The sequence below is a fragment of the Anoplopoma fimbria genome, chromosome 2, assembly GCF_027596085.1.
Source record: "Anoplopoma fimbria isolate UVic2021 breed Golden Eagle Sablefish chromosome 2, Afim_UVic_2022, whole genome shotgun sequence".
Taxonomy (NCBI): Eukaryota; Metazoa; Chordata; class Actinopteri; order Perciformes; family Anoplopomatidae; genus Anoplopoma; species Anoplopoma fimbria.
This window is the reverse complement of record NC_072450.1, coordinates 17,714,790-17,734,250: the sequence shown is the minus strand read 5'-3', so window position 1 is coordinate 17,734,250 and position 19,461 is coordinate 17,714,790. Positions and strand designations below refer to the sequence as shown.

At 35.6% G+C, this 19,461-nt stretch overlaps 1 protein-coding gene across 1 annotated transcript; it reads right to left on the bottom strand.

Annotated features, from left to right (window-relative positions):
- Positions 1-6,075: 6,075 nt before the first annotated feature.
- Positions 6,076-16,504, bottom strand: aqp9b (aquaporin 9b). Its single transcript, XM_054608945.1, has 6 exons — positions 16,241-16,504; positions 15,320-15,446; positions 12,304-12,441; positions 11,871-11,989; positions 10,707-10,924; positions 6,076-6,684 (listed from the first exon to the last, which is right to left on the bottom strand). The coding sequence occupies exons 1-6, from the start codon at positions 16,340-16,342 to the stop codon at positions 6,525-6,527; spliced, it is 864 nt and encodes a 287-aa protein (XP_054464920.1). The 5' UTR covers positions 16,343-16,504; the 3' UTR covers positions 6,076-6,524.
- Positions 16,505-19,461: the final 2,957 nt, after the last annotated feature.

The window sequence follows — 19,461 nt, the reverse complement described above, 5'->3', positions numbered from 1 at the left end:
ATGCACTCTGGGGAAGAGCTCTGAAACCATTTAACCGCAACAACACAGTCTTCATCCATTCTCCATGAAGTTGTATAAGCTTTTCCAGTGGTCTTCTTTTAAATTTGAATGCTGTACTTTCTACTTATATTGATGATAGATTATTGTGTATATTCACTTGTGTGTTTGAGTGTTCTGGACTAAAGTAAAGTCTGAAGATTTTATTAGTAGAATGAATGCCTATAACAACCTGTTAGTGTGTCAGTGTGTGTGTGTGTGTGTGTGTGTGTGTGTGTGTGTGTGTGTGTGTGTGTGTGTGTGTGTGTGTGTGTGTGTGTGTGTGTGTGTGTGTGTGTGTGCGTGTGTGTGTGTGTGTGTGTGTGTGTGCGTGCGTGTGTGCGTGTGTTTGAGTGCTCTTGACCATCTATCTTTGTGAGGACCAAGTTTAGTGCAATTAGAAGTGAGGACTCTTTTGGAAGTGAGTACATATTGGCCGATCCTCGCCTCTTTAAATGTTAGTTTGTGAGAAGGACATCAAACTTTTAATCAAAAATGTAAAAAGACAGTTGAAGATTTATTTGTTCTTATGCACAACATGTCTCAAACCAGTATGTTCAATTGCCAATAGGTACAATATGCTTTGTTGTTTACAAGTTTAATCTTACCAACATTAATTTGTTCTATTCCCAGTAAGTCATAGTCACATTGTGACAGTGAGCCAGTATGCCCTATACCTGAACCCTGAAACTGAAGCAGCTAAATGGAATTCAGCCATCATTCATGTTATTATTTACACCTATGCTTTTCCTCCTGTGATGAGTCAAAATGTCTTCTGTCAAAAGGCATTTTTCTGCTATTGTATTATAACAATGATGGCTGAAAATAAATTCATTAATATGAAAAGCTAATGTCTAAACTTGATTGGACAATAATTCTCTCAACATACACCTTAGCTGTCAACTAAACCAAATTATCTTACACAGAAAGTTATTTAAAATTACTGACCTTGGAAAAAGCACATGAATGTCAGCAAGACAAATTTCAGTAGGAGAAAAAATAGGACTCTTTGGAATAGTAGTTATTATAATTCATTTTTCACAACATAACTTTGAATGTTTTCTAAATGAAAGGCAATGTTGTGTAGCATCACATTTTTGTATCAAAAATATAGATACGTATATATTGTTAAACCCCAAATAACCAGCCGTGACAGTGCCACTGGTATAGTTTTCACCCTGTAAATCTGTGTGTGGGTCATTATGGCAAATGTGGTCCTGGATAGACCTATTGTAGTGGGAACTACCACAAAAAGCTGTTTGATAACTTTGCCAGGTGTTTATATTTCTGTCTGTGGAAGGATTTTTGTCACTGCAATGGCATGAAAAAAGTCCAGAGATATAATCAACGAACATTTCAGGCGTATAGTTGAGATCAAAATGAAGGCAGAGTTTCATCATGGGTGAGGTCAGAGCATGGACACAGGAAGTAGGGGGGTAGGGTAGTGGTAAAAGGGTAATTGGCCTGATTCAGTATTTCGGCTGGTGTGATTCCAGACAGTCTCTTGTTATGACATTTGTGATTGTGTATACTATGAATTATTTTTGACAAACTATGCCATGACCTTTTATGACATACTATGACTTCTCATGACTTTTTTATGACATTTCTATGACGTATTATACAATGACTTTTTTATGACATTTTATTACCATACTACTTTATATACTAAAAAATAAATCATACAAAGTTGTTGTTGAGTATGTCCAAAGAAAGAAAAAGCATTGTTTGTCCCAAATAATTCCTGAAAAAGTCACAATTTACCTTGTTGAAACAAGTCATTAAAAATTCAAAGTAAAGTATGTCAAAAAATATCATACAAAAAGTTATAATGTATAGTATAGGAAATAAAGTCATGAAAAAGGTAATATTGTAGTGTGTTGGAAAAAAGGAAACACATAGTATAGTATGTAATAAAAGAGTCCTAGTATAGTATGCCAAAATAAGTCATAAAAAAATCATAGTAAAGACTGTTTAAGAAAAGTCACGCTATAGTATGTCAAAAAAACATAAATAAAATAATCTTAGTATAGTACATCAAAAAAGTCATACAAAAGTCTCAGTATAGTGTGTTAAAAAAGTAAGAAAATTCTTCTTATAATATGTGCAAAAAAGTCATGAAACATTCATCGTATTCTTTGTTGAAATATTCCTGAAAAAAAAAAAAGTCACAAAAAAGTTAGAGTATAGTATTGTTTGAAAAAGTCATAAAAAAGTCATAGTACAATATGTCGAAAAAAGCAATAAAAAAGTCATGATATAGTAGATATCACAGTATGTTAATAAAACACATGAAACACATTGTATATTCAAAAAAGAATTCGTAGTATACTATGTTGAATAAGTCATAAAAAAGTCATAGTATAGTATTGTTTGATAGTGTCATAGAAAAGTGATAGTACAGTATTTTGAAAAAAATAAAAAAATTCTTAGCATTATATGTTCAAAGTTATTGTATAGTATGTAAACAAAACAATTAACTAATTATATTATGTTTGACAATGTATGCCATGAAATTTCTATGACTTACTATACTATGACTTTACAGTTTTCTGGCATATTATACTGTAACATTTACACAGTACAATTACTAAGAGTTTTCATGATATGTTATGGAAAAAAATGCCATCCCCATTTTTTTACATCGTTATGCCATACTTTACTATTCATCTTCATAAAATTGTTATGGCCTACTAAACCATGATATTTTAGCAATATAATAAAATATGACTGATGAAAAAGTGTATATATGAGATTATATATAAGATTACAATAACTATGACTTTTTTTTTTTACATTTTTGATAAATATACCATGACCTTTTTTGCCACATACTGGCAAACAACATTATGACATTTTATGACCCTTTTAGAACATACTATTCTATGACATTTTTATAACATTCTGTACAATTTAATTTTCAATGCATACTATACTAGTCATAAGAAAGTCATACTATAGTATATAGAAAACATCATAAAATCAGTCATAATAATGTGTCATATAAAAGTTAGTGTAGTATGTCAAAAAAATTAAAAAGTCAACATATAGAATGTCAAAAAAAATATTTAAAAACAATTATATATATAATATATACACGTTAATTTTTTTTTACAAAAAAAGTTATAAAAATGTCACAGTATAGTAAGTGTATAAAAAGTCATAGTATAGTATGTCAACAAAAGGCATAATAAACACATCGTATAGTATGTCAAAAAAGTAATTATATATAGAATGCTGAAAAAGTCATGAAAAAGTCATAGCATAGTATATTGAATACATTTAAAACGAAGTAGTATGTCAAAAAAGTCATAAAAAAGTCTCAGTATGGTAGGTAGAAAAACATTGCATAAAGTATACAAAGTATTGTACATCTGAAACAAATCCAGCTTTATGTCCCGTATGGTCCAACGGTTGAGTTTCCACATACCTAGGTGTCCTGGGTTCGACTCCCAGTATGGGAACTGGATTTCAAGAAGAATACATTCGATACAAATTTCATAAGCAAAAACGACGTGAGAAAATTGAAAAGTAATAGTATGGCATAGTTTGTCAAAAAAGTCATAGGTTAGTATTTAATTAAAAGCCATCTAAAGTTTTCATTTAGTAGTAGTGTCAAAAAGAAGTCAAAGCATTGTTTGTTTAAAAAAATCCTGAAAAAGTCTCATTAGAGTATGTTGCAAAAAGTCTTAGAATAGTGTTTAGCATGGTGAATAAAGTCATAAAAAAGTCACACATAGAAACACATAGTATAGTATGTAATAAAAAAGTGTGTAGTATGCCAAAAAAAATTACAACAAATTCATAGTATAGTATGTTGAAGAAAGTCAAAAAAAGTCACACTAAAGTATGTCAAAAAAACATCATAAAATGGTCTTAGTATAGTCTTAGTATAATAATGCCATAAGCAGACACAAAGTAACACATTCATGTTATTGTGTTTTTGAAAAATGAACACTATAGCATGACAAAAAAACGAAAACGAAAATAAATTCACAAAAAAGTTATAGTATAGAATATAGAAAAAGTCATAGAAAAGTCATAGTAAGGTATGCTGAATGAACTCACAAAAAAGTCATAATATAGTATGTTGAAAAACAGTTTCTTGAAAAGTAATAAATAAGTCTTAGTAAAGAATGATGAAGAAAGCCATTATAAAAGCCATAAAAAAGAAAAATGTCATTGTATAGTATGTCGAAAAAAGACATAAAAAAACATAGTTGGGATGTCGAAAAAAGTTGTACAAAGGTAATTATATAGTTTAAAAATATACAAAAAAATATATTTTTTTAGTATGTGAAAAAAGTCATAAAAAAGTTATTGTCTAGTATGTCGAATCAAGTTATTAAAAAGTCATAGTACAGAAGGTTGATGAAAGCCATAGTATAGTATGTCATAATAAGTAATAGTATCTTGAAATAAGTCATAAAACTTTCATAGTATAGTATGTTGAAAAAAGTCATAAAAAGTCATAGTACAGTATGTCGAAAAAGTAATTGTTAGTTTGATGAAAACATTTAAGTCATATCATAGTATTTCGAAAAAAGGTTATAGTAAAGATGATCTCTAGCTATTTGTTGTTGTTGTTTTTTTAAAGATAACCCACATAAGTATGAACAAACAAATAATTTAAATAATCTTTATTCAACATTAAGATACACTGAGTAAGACAAACAACTAATTCAGACAGATAAAGGCAATTGATGTTAGGAATCTACCTTAGAAAAAGCAAATAAGCAAGAACAAAAGAAATACAAAAAGATTAAAATGTTACTTCCTGACAGGTTACCACTCTTGACCCATGCATTGACATCCAAGTGTGTAACAGGGAGAGACAATATATACAGCATTCCACTGAACAGCTGAATAGATTCAGTGAAACATACACCTTTAGCTCCTTTTCAAACATAATGTAATTATTCTGATTCAAACATAGTCCACATACAGGGTGTGCAGTATATTGGGCATTCCCCATGAGTGTTAAGATTGTTCTGGTGAAAGCAGGACAAAATGATGCACTGCATGTTTGAACCATCTCACAGGAAAAAAACACTGTTTGATGTGTGTGCCTCAGCCTTTTGTCACATTTTTCTGTTTCACAAAAGTAAAACAAACAAATTTAATTTAATTAATTGTCACATTGTCAATTACGTGTTGTAAAATTACATTCAGTGCAGTGCAATATAATCCCACAATTAGTGTAACTTGTGTATTGTAATAAGTCTAAGTACCAATGCATGTCAAGCAATATCAACATTAATATCAGCAGAGGTCTATATGCATCCTGGTGTCTTTCAGCCTGGGTTACAAGTCATTTAATTCTAAAACATGGCCTGTCTTTGAAAATTCACATTTCTGTGATCACACGATAAAAAGCATTATGAATCACAACAACACAGTTAATAAGAGAGTCCATTTTACATTTCCAAGCATAATTGTGCCTCTCTTGTGCTTTATCACACATTTTACCCCAGCTCAGAGTTTTTAATGTAAACAGTTCAGAGTCAGTGTTTGCATGTTGCTCCAAATAAAGCATGTTCACTGACGCAATTCACAAAGGATTTTAGTAACATTAGCAAAAGCTTCTGCTGGAAACAAAATAAAGGCGTTTTTAGTTTTTATTTAGAATGCAGACATTTCCATGTCTTAGTTAGGTCTTTTATGTTTAGTTACGGCTTGTCAATATCAAGGGTGTCTGTAACGAGTAAATTTGTAATCCAGCAGTACAACACAAGTATATTTTGTGTGCTGCAAAATTATGGAGAAGACTGAATAACTAAGCAGCGCCAGTAAAATATTTTAAGGCTGGATTTTCTACATAAACAGGTAATAAGAACTACAACGCTGCAAGCAAGATAAAGTAATCAATTGCAAAAAAAATTACGCACATGCAAAGGATGAAGTCAAACAGAATAAGGAAGTCCCTCCCTTAATATAGATTACAACATTTCAACATTAAATCAACTTTTTACTAAGTGCATCATGTATTAAATGCCCATGTTTGTTAGGTAGACAGTATTAAAAATAGAAATGCTTGGCAAATACTTCTAATGAGAGAAGAAGATCCTAGTTAAGATAGGAGACGATGAAGAATACTGCATGTCTACAATGCAGAGAAAACTGTCTGTAGTAGGTTTGGATTTCATGGAATTCAAGGAAATTCTTGATGTTTAAAGAAAATATATTTAACAAGCAACTTTAATATTTTGACGTATTTAAGAGCTGGCAGTAAAAACTGTGAATCTATAAATAGGCCAGACTTTCTACAAAAAGAGACTTTAAAGGCTTCATAAAACAGTCATGCATATTTTATAAATGACTATTGTGTAGTCAGATGCATGCTTTGTATTAAATATGAACAGCAAGTTTTCTCTGAATTTTATAGAACAAATGTATAAAACTGCTTCATCTAGATGAATATTTTGTCTTTTGAGGGTAAAAAAAATCAGATGCATCGTTGCTTTGCACTGCTACCCTTGTTCTAAATTTTAACTCATAGTTATCATTTCATATTTGTCCTGGATGTTGTTCTCCTGTTTTTCAGGCTCGGGATGGTGCAACTCAATGCAGAGGAAGTAAACACCTGCTCCTACAGCTCCGCCTACCATTGGCCCTGCCACAGGGATCCACCACCAGCAACCTCCAGCTCTGCAGAGAACCCATACATATCAATGACCATGACAAAATGCAATTACCAATATATTTACTATTATTAACACAGCATCCTGCATTAATTAAACATGTCAGAGTTAAAAATACTTTGCATTGACAATAGAACAATATATAATTTTAATTTAGGATTAAAGTAGGGGTAGGCAACCTTGACACACCATTGGCACGCGGTAGCTTAACCAATCGCACACAGGCAATAAGTGCTTTAAAAGCCCTCTCGCTTGCATGTCTTTCACAGCCATTAGTCATTAGCCACAGTTTTTGGACCCTCATCTTGGTGTGAGCTAAATAGATCTTAAACTAGATCATGTCAAAAGCTCTCAATATTTTAAAAACAGGAATAGAAATCATTTGAGCACTGCATGTTCTGCCCTAACATTGAATAAACAGTATTTCACTGATGTTTGCTGGTTTGTTTTAAGTCTGCCATCTCTTTTCTCAGGATTTTTGTATGTTTTTATGTTTGTTTTTTAAGTCTGTTATTTAAGTCTGTATTTTTATGTGATGATACTGTCCAAAAAAAAGTTGGTTTTATGGCATACTACTTTTTGCTACAGTTACTTCCTGGAGTCTCTGGTGGAGTCACTGGTCTTTGTGTTAAGCTAAGATAAGATAACTGGCTGATGTCCAAAGATTTATTTTAACCATATTGACATGAGAGTCCATGAAGTACACTTTTGAAAGAAATAAAGTACACTGCCTCCCCAATTTGTATGCCTATGTTAGTATCTTCCTACCAGAGGTGAGTTATATGCAGTTATCCCAGATTACAGTAAAGTCTTAAGGAGCTCTGTGTGTTAGACCAACTGCATGTGTCCTCATTTCTTGCTCTGGCCGGCCTCAGACAGAGCCAGAGGGAGATTAAAGTCCTAGAGGTCAATGTGGCTGTTAGGAGCCTTTACTGCAGGAGAAAGGGCTTCGATTAACAAACCTGATGCACAGTCCTGAAAGTAAACAAGCATCTGAGCGGGTCATCGCTCTCTTCTGTAGGCATTCATGAAGTAGACTAGAGAAGGGAGGCGGATAGATTACAGACTTTAATCTATGGTCACAGCTAAAATGATCAGACCAGGAGACAGTGGGTCACATTGACGCAAAGTGGACAATGCACGGAGCCAAGTGCCAGCCTCCAATGGCTTTACTGCATTTGTAGCCGCTGTATTTATATCATAAATGTAAAAGATTATGTCAGATTTAGCAGACACTTGCATGATATGAACATCATAGCACCAAGGGCTTATATGTGCATTAAAAGCAATCTTGGTATATATCTATAAAGCTATATGAGCCATCTGGTGATAGTTAAACTGTGTCATGGAGAGAGAGAAAAACATTATCTGTCAAATAGCAATCCTTTCACTGCCTTTATATTGCTTTTATAAAATGGCATATTTTTCCAAGTTATATTTTATACTAAGTTTGACGGCCACATATTCTTCACTCTTAATGCATTTTAGCAATGGCCTGCACAGACACTTTTTAGCACAGGGGTTAAAGAGAAAGAACCAGAACAGGGCCAGACTCAAACAGGGAACTGAGGGCAACGACAAAAACAGCATAAATGTATATGTAAACGCCTGTGTGAAATAAACTTTGATTGACTAGTTAAAAATGTCGACTATGTCAGTGAATGCTATAGAAATAAGATTTCTGAGATCCTACATCAAGTCAAAAAGGTCGCTATTTGTAAGGTTGTACATTTGTAACAGCCTCAAACTTTGGGAGGCTACAGAGAACATAATTTGATGTTCAGCTCAGCAACTGGGAGGATTCTGGAAGCTCTTAGCCTACAGTATCTCCTTGGCAGAGTTCATTGGTTAATGAGAAAGCTCCTCTTCGGAAAAGTGCCAGGGTGACTGAGAACAACTCCTGAAATGCTTCCAGCTTTGGATATTTTAGGGTGCTATAGTTAACATGCCGTATAATTGTCACAGAGATTTTGTAAAAAAGAGCCTCAGAACTGTCAGACCAACTGACCGAGTCACCTGACCATTGTCATCCTCAGAGCTTGGAAAAGGTGACCAGAGGAATGTGTTCCAACCTTCCAAGGGATCACAATACTCGGTCTCAGTGATAATTACAGCTTAAATTGTGCAGGTTGTTCTCATTCACTATTCGTTCTTCTACAAACAAAAAAAATAATAAATTGTACTGTGTGTATAAGCCACATAATCATGAGCCAAGCCATGCAGGGCCGCCTGTAAGGAAGTCAGATGACATAGCATAAAGGACGTCGGGGTGGATAGATGGACGGATGAATAGGTCGAAAAAAATGTTTACTCCCAACTCGTCAAATACGGCAGCATGGTCAGTGGCCTATACACTTTAGAATATGCACTCTAGGTAGACATCTACTGTCCGTTTTGGACATGTCAGGACGGCGTGTCAGTTTCCGCTCATTACGTGCACAGTGTCTTTTAAAAATCCTTTTCCCTCTCCACAGGAAACATACAGTTTCTGCTCTTTACATACATACAGCTCAATATACTTCCGACTTAGGTTTACTTAGTTTTCAGATTTACTTCAGCAACAAAACTACTTGGTTAGGTTAACCAACTAAAATACTAGATTTGTTACGTAAAATAAGTAATCTTATATTGACACACATGGGTTTAGATAGAAGTTAGTAGAAAACCAGGTGCATCTTATACAGATGTTAAAGGGTGCCTTGTGCATCGGTATCAGACCGTGAGGGGAACTGAACAAACATGTGACTTTCACCAAGGATACAGCTGTTCGTGTTCTGTGTGAAATCAAGTCAATGTTGACATATTCTACCTTACTTTTGTTTTGAATCTTGCGTAGTAAAGCAACGCTATATGAGTAAGATCTTTTCCTCAACCTAACCAAGTAGTTTTGTTAATTAAAAAGGTTCTGCACTTTAGGGGCTTGTGCAGTTACACTGAATGCTCTTGTTGGTGAACATAACTTACTATTGTATGAGATTAGGTTGAATCAAGATACTGGAAAGAAGACTTGACTTCAGAAAGAATTTATGTCCATGTCACAGAACATTGTGGAAACAACATTTCAGCCCTGCACACACAATCGAGAGGTTATACCACATTGCTTATCAGCCTACAGTATATGTGTTTGTAGATTTTTTTTTGTAAATGTTCCAGGAGGTATCCTGTAGGATCATAGTTTACAAAGTCTGCTGCTGTGAGCAATTGAGTTTATATACATGTAGCATGAAAGCTTTGTTTACATTCTTGACAAAGTCCAAAGTGAAAGTGAGACAAGGATGCACCTTGTGTCCTCTCCAGTTTGAAACATGCAGACAGTATCTGAAACGTACTTTGGGACATTAGAGTGCCACCTTTGTTATGTTATCGCTTTTTGTTTTATTAAATTGGGATCACACTTCAAAATTGAAGTGATTGGACATATCCAGTTGTCGCTCAGTGTAATATGACACTAAAAACTGTATAAAGAACTAAATAATTTTAACAAAGGGGAATCTTAATGAATACCTCTGGTTTGATGAAATTAAATCAATAGGTTCAAACAATAAGGAGAGAATAAAAGGAAGAAAGAAACTGAGGAGCTTGGGAACTGAAGAATATAGAATTGTGTCATTTGAGTAATAAAGCATTGAATATTTCATATGTGTGCATGAATTCTCTCCCCATTCACTTAAATCCCAGAGCCCTTTTTAAAAATGCAAGAAATACATGAAATATTAATTCAGATTGTCAAGAGAGCAGAGATGGAGCTACAAATGCTGCTCTTCATGTGGGAAGGAAAAGAGAAGTCACTTGGTTAATCTCAGTTTCTTACATAACACATCTACTATGTCTCAGGCAGTGGTGAGAGTGTGAGCAGTAGTAAATAATGAACTCCAAGTTCTCTCAGGCAGGCGACAAATAATGGCTTTCATCTTTCTGATAACAATTCCAACATTGCCCTGCTGGATATTAGACTCTTTCTTTCATATTTTAAATTTTTCAAAGACTGTTCTTTATGATGAAAATGCGTTTCTTTTTCAGTAAAATTACCTGAATACGTCCATCCCCCACCCAGCTACAGCCGTGAAGAAACGTGGGCCAAGGTCTCGTGCCGGGTTGATTGGATAGCCGCAGTTCAGACCCATGGACACTCCGATGGCCATGATGATCAGGCCGATGCACAAAGGCTCCATGCCCTTTGGAGCACCAATATTCCTCCTATCAGTGATGGCCAGGATGCACAGGATCAGTGCAGCAGTTGCAATTACCTTGAAAACAAAAGCATTAGACAATTAACACATCAGTCATTTTCACAAAATTCAAGACTACAACAACATTTCAAAATGAAGTGCGCAGTCTTAGTATATAGAGATAAAAAAAAGTAACAAATTACTCTCTTTAGTGTTGTTGTTGTTTTTGTTGTTTTTAAGTTAACTCAGTGACCTCTGCCCTACGTTACTTTGTATAAGCTTATTAAGGGGCTTCCCCTTTCCCCTGGGTTCAGTCTGTATTAGGCAGCTTTATTACACAGCCCCATATGGCTATATATTTGACATTATTAACATATTATCTACAAATGTTAATTTTGTTTAATTTTACAGATTCTAATTTGACAAATTGAAGGCACATGGTCTGGGTTTCAAATGCCCATTATCAAATTTCACCATGATTCTGATGGTGTAGCTACTTTGTTTACATCAGTAATGCGTGTAAACATTGGTTTAAATCATGGCTTTATTGAAATATAATTAGTTGAGAAACATAATGCTTTTCATCTAAAACACAACCTCTTTTAAATGTGAATGTAGCTCAAATGTATATGTCTATACGAATACACAAAATAACTAACATGTTAATTTCGCCTCGTACACATCCAGAACAGATGGTAGCTATTCTTGGCATTGGAGCAGAATTGTTCATACATCAGCAAACAACTCTCATGTCGATTTATGCTTACAATCATCCATGACTGCACTGAATGCACTCTCACATGCATCTCTGTATGCTCTAGTGGCTTCCATTTACACAGAATCATGTTCAAAAATGTCATTGACAATAACAATTCCAAATATAAAAGGAGCAAAACCATCCAAAGCCTTTACTTTCATGGTAAAAAGAAACTTGTATAAACTGTTGTTATCCATATATATATTGTATATCAGTGTATTTTCAGGAGAAATTACTTATAGATTGCAAGTAAGTCTTAAGCCCCACCTGATCAACAAACCCATTAAGAACTGAGAGATGTTTTGCTGGATAAGATGCAAATATGTTGGCCGTGGCATTTGCACCAGTAACAGCAAATTCTCCATTGGTATATTCCATCAAAGCATCTGCGGAAAAGAAAATACAACAAAGATAAGGAACTGTTTACATAGTTATTCAAAACAAGCTCCTCCAATATTTGTGTTTTATTACTCATAAGTCGGACATTAAAACACTATCTTGATAAAATAGGGGAATTTCTTCGCACGAGCATATTGTCTCCACTCAGGGAAAATTCAGGGAGATCTCACATTAAGCAGGATTATGGCTGGATGACCTCACTTCAGTAAATGTTTCAACATAGGGTTCTGGGTTTCCTCTGTAAAGTTATCTGGATAACCTAGTTTTCTTGTAGTGATGACATTTACACATTTACACTCACCATAATACAACACGTAGACAGCACAGGATCCAGCAAAAGCCCCCAGGAATTGTGCCACCACATACACAGGGAACTTCTTCAGAGGAAGCTTCCCCAGGATCACCATAGCCAGAGAGACTGCAGGGTTCACATGGGCTCCTGGAACAATGCAACAAAAAAAGATGAGCAAAATCTAGTAACCACAACAATAAATGACAGTGACAAACAGTACCAATAATGCTATGACTTAAAAAAAATAAAAAATAAAAAATAAAAAATAAAAAATAAAAAATAAAAAATAAAAAATAAAAAATAAAAAATATATATATATATATATATATATATATATATATATATAGAGAGAGAGAGATAATTAGGGCTGCAACTTAATACTAGTTTTCCCAATCATAAAAATTCTGAATAAATGACTTGATCATAACTAATCATTTCAGCTCTAAATCAAATATCTGACCAAGCTGAGAAGGATGACTTAGCAAAGCATTTTGTAAGTCTCTTGTTTCTTCTCTCACCAGATAAAGTAAACTGAGTTCAGTGGATTAAAACCAAAGCTGTTTGATCATTCATTGCCTGTGTTAAAACCCTCTAGCGCTCATTCATTCAACACTTTCAGGATATTTTCAAACAAAGAGCGCTGGGTTTGTGTGCCGTCAAAGTCGACCTGTTTTCCTATATTCCACATTGTCTTTGAGAGGCGTGTTTGAACACATTCCAGTCAAATGTTACGGGGCTGTGATGACAGTGTGGGGTCATTTATTTAACACTCTGGTATCTTGGCTTTGACCTCACTGTGCTAACACCACTGGGGGTATCAGCCATGCGCCCATTGTTAATCTCCCCATCCTGTTCACAAACACTGACCAAGACAACCAGCCAGACCGGCCTGTCTGAATTGCATCTGACATAATCTCCCTGAATCTGCTTAAGGCACACGTAGACTGCAGGTCATTAGAGTGACCATGATGTGTCACACTTAGGGTAGACTGTCAGCTAAAATCTGGGACTACAAAGTGAAAACAATTGTGTTTTCTTCTCCTATGGGGCCGTCCTGCCAGGGAAGCCTAGTAAACCAAGCTTGTCACACCTGACCCCCCTCTCTCCAGAGACCCATGCCCCAGTAAAGCTCATTAGTCCAATACCTATGATCATCTTCAGAGATGTCGTTGGACAGAAGCTTCCCACTGAGATGTGGACCCCGGGGCTGAATGGCCCAGTCACGCAGCAAAAGCTCTCCATATATTAACCTCCCTGTCCTCAGGCTTTTCTGATTTTCCTCTGAAGCTTTACAACTCTACTCATTAAACATGTAGCACAAGTATCACTTTAAAGCCGGGACGAACAACAACAACAGCCATCATAAACTAAATGGAAATTAAAATTCTGTAATATAATTTAATTAAATAAATTCTCATTAATTTTAAATTCCTTGAAATACACAGTTTAGTTTCTCAAAATCACAGACGAGAAGTGAAACGAATGACACTGGAGAATTTGTGCCATCCCGAGACTGTAAGGGATACAAAGTATTTATAAGATTGTAAAGGAATAGTTCAATATTTTTGGGAAACACGCTTTCTTGCAAAGAGTTAGATGAGGAGATTGAAACCACCCTCATGTCTGTATGGGAAATATGTAGCTAGAGCCAGTGGCCAGTTAGCTTAGCTCGTCAAAGGTAACAAAAAACCCCAGCACTCCTGAAGCTCCCTTATGCACATGTTATATCTCTTTTGTTTAATCCATTCAAAAAAAGTGTAAAGATAATTATATACTGTGGGCATATAATATTTCTGGGCCGGGATCATTAAAATATCTACTGTGGTTGCCTAGAGACTGCTCAGAGCCAAGAATTCACAAAACTGTTGTAAAACTTTGAATTGTTGTTTTTACACTAATTAAACAACACATTGTTAATTATTTAACCTAATAGGCGCTGGTAGTGGTAGCTGTTTCCCCTTGTTTCAGTCTTCATGCTAAGCTAAGCTAGCTGTCTGCTGGTTGTTACTTCATATTTAACAGACAGATATGGGAGAATAAATGTATTTTACACTTTCACTTTCCAACAGTGATGGAAATGACCACACAACAGTCCATAAGCCTGAACATCACAACCTTCAACATAATGAATCCTTTGATTGTTGATAAATCGACGCTCACCATTTTGGCTCAGCAAGCCAATGAGAAGCAGTGTGACATTTCACAACTATCAGTCCCTGACGAACAGAGGGCTCTTCTTGCTGTAATCCTAGAGGAATGTACCCAAAAAAGTCCCATTTGGACATAAGGACACAATATCTCCAGAGCTTAAGATAACTGACACCGCTCTTACACTGAAAATCCGCCCATTAGAGACGGTTGGACAAATTAGTTTATTCTCCAGAAAAAAAAACTCCATTTGTGTCAGTAAGTCTTGACTTCCAAACCATAAAAGAGGAGACTTTATGTTGAATTTCCTCCATTATGTACCACTGCAAGTCCATAACAAAGGTCTATGGTCTTCATAAACCATTACTTTATCTAGATCAGTGGGCAGTGACATCAATCACAATTGTGCTGTAAGAGCAAAGAGACGGTCAGACATTCACAAACAAAGATCGCATCTCCACCACAGACAGTGAGTGATGGCCTTTGTTACCAGCCCTGTTTGTTATTATATATATTATATTATATATAAATAAAAATAAATAAAAAGCTACAAACACAGATATATCAAATAATTATGTATTTCCTTGTTTTTTTCACTGAGAACCCCAGAGACCTGAGAAAACGACAATTAGTCACTCAACTATCTTAATAATCTTTTTTTTTTTTATGACAATGTGGCATACATCCCTTCGATGCTGCTTCTTAACTGTAAGAATGTATTTTTTGCTCTCTTTATATCACTGTTAACTGAATGTTTTTGAAAGCAATATATAAATGTCACCTTGGGCTTTTGGAAAAGTGGAGAGTTGAGAATGAGTTTGTATTGTAATGAATGTGAGCTGTGCATATGTCCATACACGGTGTGGGCTACTTTTACCTGAGACTCCCCCTGCCATGAAGACGGCCATCATGACTCCCAGAGTGAAACCAATGTGGATAGTCAAGGGCTCCCCGAGAGCCCCTTTACTCAGCACCGTCTGGGCCACTGAACCACATCCAAAGAGCTGGGACACAGACAAGAACAAAAACACAAAGGGTGGAGGTAGAAAGACTCATTGTTTTTAATTATTCCAATTATAACCGTCATTAACACTAGCACTCTTGTCCATGGACAGCCTCTGACTGCCACAAACAAGTTGCCCTACTTGGAGTCTGGGAAAAAAAAAAGAAAAAGAATCCCCCATTTATTAGATAAAAGGCAGAAGTAATTCAGACAACAACAAAGTGTTAGGAGGAGTTGATGAAAAAAAAATAAAGTATGTTGTGGAAGCTGCATCACTTCTCTGATATGGCATCAGGTATTAACGTGGACTCAGAGAGGTGACAGGTGGAGCTCAGTGGTGACAGGTGGAGGCGAAGACAGTCCAGACTACCATTATAACTGAAAAGAAGGCAACTGTTTCAGGGAACAAACATTATTCTCTGTACTGCAGATAATTTGCTATACTTTATTTAATCCCGTGTTTTCCCCCCCCCATAACCTAATAAGTGAGACACAGTGACTTGTTACAGTTATAATGAATCATCTTTTATGTTACGTTGCACTTCTGGAAGAGATGTGAGGAAGAAAAACAGTCCCACATCAGTCACATTATGATTGTCAGGAGCAAATTACAGCTGCAACACATCAAAGAGAAAGTCTGTTATTCCCATAATATACTATCTGATATAATAGAGACATATGGGAGACAGCAGCCAGAGTCCCTAGAGAACCAGTTTGACACCTTATTAGCATACTGGTTCAAAGCTTTAAAGCGGCTGTTTAAGCTGGATGACAGGTGCAGAGGGAGGTACTCACTATCAGGACAAATATCCCCAGAAATTCTGCCAGGAATTCCTTAAAGATGTCCCGCCTCAGGGCAAATCTCTCCTTCATCTTCCTCTTGCTTTCACTTTCCATTGTTTTCCCTGCGACTCCTTGATGTCTTCCTCCGATCAGAACAAACAGCTAACAACTATGAGGGAGTCTCTGTGTGATTGTCGGTGGTGGTTGCCGCCTCCCACTCGGTGCGCTCGGACAGTGCAGGCTGACAGGCACGTTAAGCTTTCTGCATCTATTCCCTTTCTAACCACAAGGGGTCTACTTTTTTTTATTGTAGGAATAAAGGCTCCAGATTATTGCCCTGGCATCCAGAACAGTGATGAAATTATTACGCCTATGTTTAGTTTACATTCACATACATTTGTAAGTCTTTTTTAACTACTTTTATTGTTTTCAGATACACAAATAATATTAAATTGGGCTGCATCTTTAAAATGCCTTTATCGTTAAGAAATAACGTGCTTTGGCAATACAACTATGAAATGTAAAATGACCTATTCATCCCAAAGGACATTTTAGTAGATCACTAAACTCACAGCCATTAGAAACTGATGTCCAATATGAAATGTGAAAAATGTAAATGTAGGAAAACATTTTTCACTTATTGATGGCTTGAAAGTCTCAAATGCACCCATTCCTAATCATTATACTACCTTCGCCATTTGATTCATGTTAAGCTTTTAGCAGTTAAATCCTTCCATTATTATTGACACACTTTCCAGTGAATATATTTCTTATAGATGATTTTTTATTTATTGTCCATTCAGAGGTTAAACTCACACTAATTTAGGATGATGAAGAAGTTTTAAAATATAACCTTGGCTCGGTGCACATTTAAAGAAAATGTCAAAAAACTTTCGGGTCAATAACAAAATGCACTTTTAGACCGACAGTCTTTGTATTTCCAACAGAACTTCATGTGGATTCAATTTAATGAATCGCTGGTGATTGTGCCTCTACCGTTTCAATAGGCAAAAAGCCGATTGTCTCAATCAGATAATAACTTTACTTGAAAGTTTTAGCTGATAATGCATCAAGTATATGTAGCTTTGACTCATTTTGGTATTTAAAACATTTCAAATAAAAAACCAAAGAGGGAAAAAAGAAAAAAATATATCAATTCGCCGTCATGTGTCAGTTTAAACGTCCAACGACAATGTTTAAATAATGGTGGTAAAACATGTTGCTGAATACCAAAAGAAAAACTAATTCGCCGAAGAGACATATAAATATATATGTGAGCGAGTGTCAGTTTTCACGCTCTGTCTGCCTTTAGGCTGTTGTTACACCCGTAGAGTCCTATATATAATGGCCTCTTATATGTTGAGGTTACAACACATGACCAAGTAACGTATATGTGAGAAAATCTGCCAGAAAACAACTGAGCTAAGACGTCCTTTACATCCTATCTGCGTATTTTGGCTCTGTTGTTTATTAAATCTCTTTATATAATTTTAGCTGATAAAAAACAAAGAAGACTAAATTACAAATCTCTAAAAAAAAAACTCCATATTCACATATTCTATGAATCCTCTTTTTTTCATTATTTTTTTAACTAACTACTTCCCATAGCTCGTTGCATTTTTGGGCACTTTTTCTTTTTGTCATATCAGAAAGTTTTCCTACTCACCTGTCTTCATGCAGTTAATGTTGTTCCACTAATCAATCATTTTTACATTTATCTTGCTTTGCTCATTCCTTGTTGTCACAGTTACCATCCCATATGGCGTATTAAACTGTTCTTTCTTAATACTGTTAAAACTTTGAATATGTGATATCTGACGTGTCCGAGGCCCGGTCCATCCAACAGAGGGAGCTCCATGAATACATTTGAACCGCCGCCTCTGAAGTTTGTCACACCGGTATGTCTTATCTTCCGTTCACTGTGCTTTGTGAAAAGGTGAGGCGACAGGCTGAGGATAGGATGTTTTGAATGCATTAATCAATGTCACCGTTTCAGGCACGTCCTCTTTGATGTGAAACAGACACTTTGAGAGTGTCGCCCATGCTGTGAAAAAAGGGTGATGTGCTGATGGAGAAACAGCATCCTCCGGGAATCTGCAATGATGGGCCTGCATCTGTCTCCACACTCCTTTGTCCTGTCAAGAGGCTCCGATTATGAAATATAGACTGTAAGGGCCCTTCCGCTGATTGAGTGTATCGACAAACCTGAGCTTGTTTTAAAAACTAAATTGTTATTCCAATATCCACAGATGGGGGTTTTTTTTTTCAAACTACAAATACACTTCTGAATTGCCCTCCAACTGTTACAGTCATGAATGTATGAGGAAATGGAGATTTGCTTTAATTCCTTTGGTTTCTGAGACAAGGTCGCCTCAACTAATTGGTGGATGTTTATTGAGAGGTTTAAAGGAGGCGCTGCAAGGAATTATCACCTGAAGGACAAATCTCTACCGACAACACCCCAGCAAGTAGCAGCAATCCCTCTAGTCTGCATTTACATAACATCTTAGACCATGGGGAGGTTGTGTAAGGCAAATAAAGACCACAGGGTGATAGCGAGCCGAGGAAAGTAGTTTGACACCTCTATGTCACTTAGGAAATGGTTAATGATGATGTAAGAATGTGGCTCAATGTTTTCAGCAAAGGGTTAATATGACTATAACTATATCTGGATTGTTAACTAAGGTCACGGATGAAGTTGTAGTCTCAAATGTTATGCCAACATGGGCGAGAAAGCCTTATAGTGTTAAAAAAAATGGAAATTTGAATATCTATAACTGCATGACAACTGATGAAGATCGTGTGATACCATCAAACCTACAGAACAGCTAATAAACGGAAGTTGTGAGATTGTTTTGCGAGGAAAATATGTAGGCTTCATTAGAGTATTATGCCGCTGTAAGTTTGTGGAACTATAGTCTGTTTTACCAAAGGGGTAAAAACTTATTATAAACCCTTAAAAAATAGGTCCAACGTCATTTACAGCCTCATTATTTAGTTTAGATAGCATAATACCTGTGAAAAACAAAATGTTCAAGTCCAAACTTTATGGCACAGTTTTTTGTTCTTTGTAAAACTAGGAATTACTTAAGAAAACCGTCTGCTACTGGTTGCTGAAAGTCTTTGGAAACGGAGTGTACCGCGATCGTGAGGTGGGTGGGGTGGAAGTGTTTCTCCTCCTTAACACGCTTGGCTGAGGTCGTTTATGTAAATGCGTGAATTTAATTTCCAAA